General features: G+C 40.9%; 1 protein-coding gene across 1 annotated transcript; it reads right to left on the reverse strand.

Annotated features, from left to right (window-relative positions):
• Positions 1-206: 206 nt before the first annotated feature.
• On the reverse strand, positions 207-1,307 carry LOC142463003 (olfactory receptor 5AP2-like). Its single transcript, XM_075565198.1, has one exon. The coding sequence runs from the start codon at positions 1,292-1,294 to the stop codon at positions 326-328; it is 969 nt and encodes a 322-aa protein (XP_075421313.1). The 5' UTR covers positions 1,295-1,307; the 3' UTR covers positions 207-325.
• Positions 1,308-1,661: the final 354 nt, after the last annotated feature.

Genomic DNA, 1,661 nt, shown 5'->3' on the forward strand with positions numbered 1-1,661 from the left:
CTTTTATATTTCTGTTACAGATTCCTTGTGTGTGGCCCCATTACTTACTTAGGGGCAGGCACCTTTGGGAGATATTTTCCCCTTATTAGTATTTTCTTTGCTTTACTTTCTGACCTGAGTAACCACATACACACCTGCGTAATCAAAAGCCTTTTATTCCCAAATTGTACATGTATTATTTCAGTATTAGATATATAAAAGGGAGACATTCTGCTCAACTAGAAACCTCAGTAATTCTTCAATCCTTATGTAACACTAGCACAGTATATAGCACCTACAGATCCCTCACATACCTTTCTCACCTTGACGTGAATCCAGAACTCATCTATAATCTCAGCCTAATGTCTGTTCCTATGTGAAAGTGTTTGTGCAGAGTATTTCTAAGTGCTCCTTTGAGCTCCTTATTTCTCAGACTGTAAATTAATGGATTTAATAAAGGGGTAATAACTGTATAAATAACAGACACCAGACTGTCACTAATGCCAGGGTGACTTGGTGCGGGACGTAAATAAGTGAACCAAATAGTCCCATAATATATAAAGACCACAGACAGGTGAGACACGCAGGTGGAGAAAGCTTTGTGTTTCCCTTCCTTGGTCGGGATCCTCATGATTGTGCGAAATATGTGTATGTATGGGATAAAAGTGATTAATAAGGCAGGTAATCCTAAAAATAAAACTGCAAGAATTATGAGCAGGATGTTTATGAAGGTGTCAGTGCACGAGAGCTGTAACAGGAGGGGCAGGTCACAGAAGAAGCCCTGGATGATATTTGGGCCACAAAAAGTCAACCTGTGTGTACAAAATGTATGTATCAATGAGTAGGAGAATCCAAGAGCCCACACCACTGATACCAGTTGGGCACAGACTTCCCAAGACATGATTTGAATGTAATGCAGAGGTTGGCAGATGGCAACATATCGGTCGAAGGACATCCCTGCTAGCAGGAAGACCTCAGAACATGCAAAAGTCATAAAGAAAAACACCTGTGCTCTACAAGCCGGTAGGGAAATTGTCCTAATTTCAGTGAGTAAGTCAGCGAGCATCCGAGGGACAGTGACAGAGGAAGAGCCGGCGTCCAAACACGCCAGGTTACCAAGGAAGAAATACATTGGGTTGTGAAGACGGGAGTCATTGTGGATAAGGACAAGCATCAGAAGGTTTCCTGTCAAAGTCATCAGATAGATGAGGGAAAAAATCAGGAATAATATGTACCGAATCTTTGGGAAATCAGAGAATCCAAGAAGGAAGAATTCGTGTAATACTGTTTGGTTTTCCAGGCTTATGTTGATCATTAAGTCGCCTGTATTGGAAAATCAAACAAGACACAATATTAACGGTGCTGAGAAGATACACAATAACACAATATAACAGGTGCTGAGAGGATACAGAGTAACACAATATTATAGGTGCTGAGAGGATGAACAGTAACACAATATTACAGGTGCTGAGAGGATGCACAGTAACACAATATTACAGGTGCTGAGAGGATACACAGTAACACAATATTACAGGTGCTGAGAGGATACACAGTAACACAATATTACAGGTGCTGGGAGGATACACAGTAACACAATATTACAGGTGCTGAGAGGATACACAGTAACACAATATTACAGGTGCTGAGAGGATACACAGTAACACAATATTACAGGTGCTGAG

This window comes from Ascaphus truei, chromosome 11 (genome assembly GCF_040206685.1).
Source record: "Ascaphus truei isolate aAscTru1 chromosome 11, aAscTru1.hap1, whole genome shotgun sequence".
Taxonomy (NCBI): Eukaryota; Metazoa; Chordata; class Amphibia; order Anura; family Ascaphidae; genus Ascaphus; species Ascaphus truei.

What these genes read in the sequence shown, in the direction of transcription:
- LOC142463003 (XM_075565198.1), bottom strand. Translation starts at nt 1,294, where the DNA reads ATGATCAACATAAGCCTGGAAAACCAAACAGTATTACACGAATTCTTC.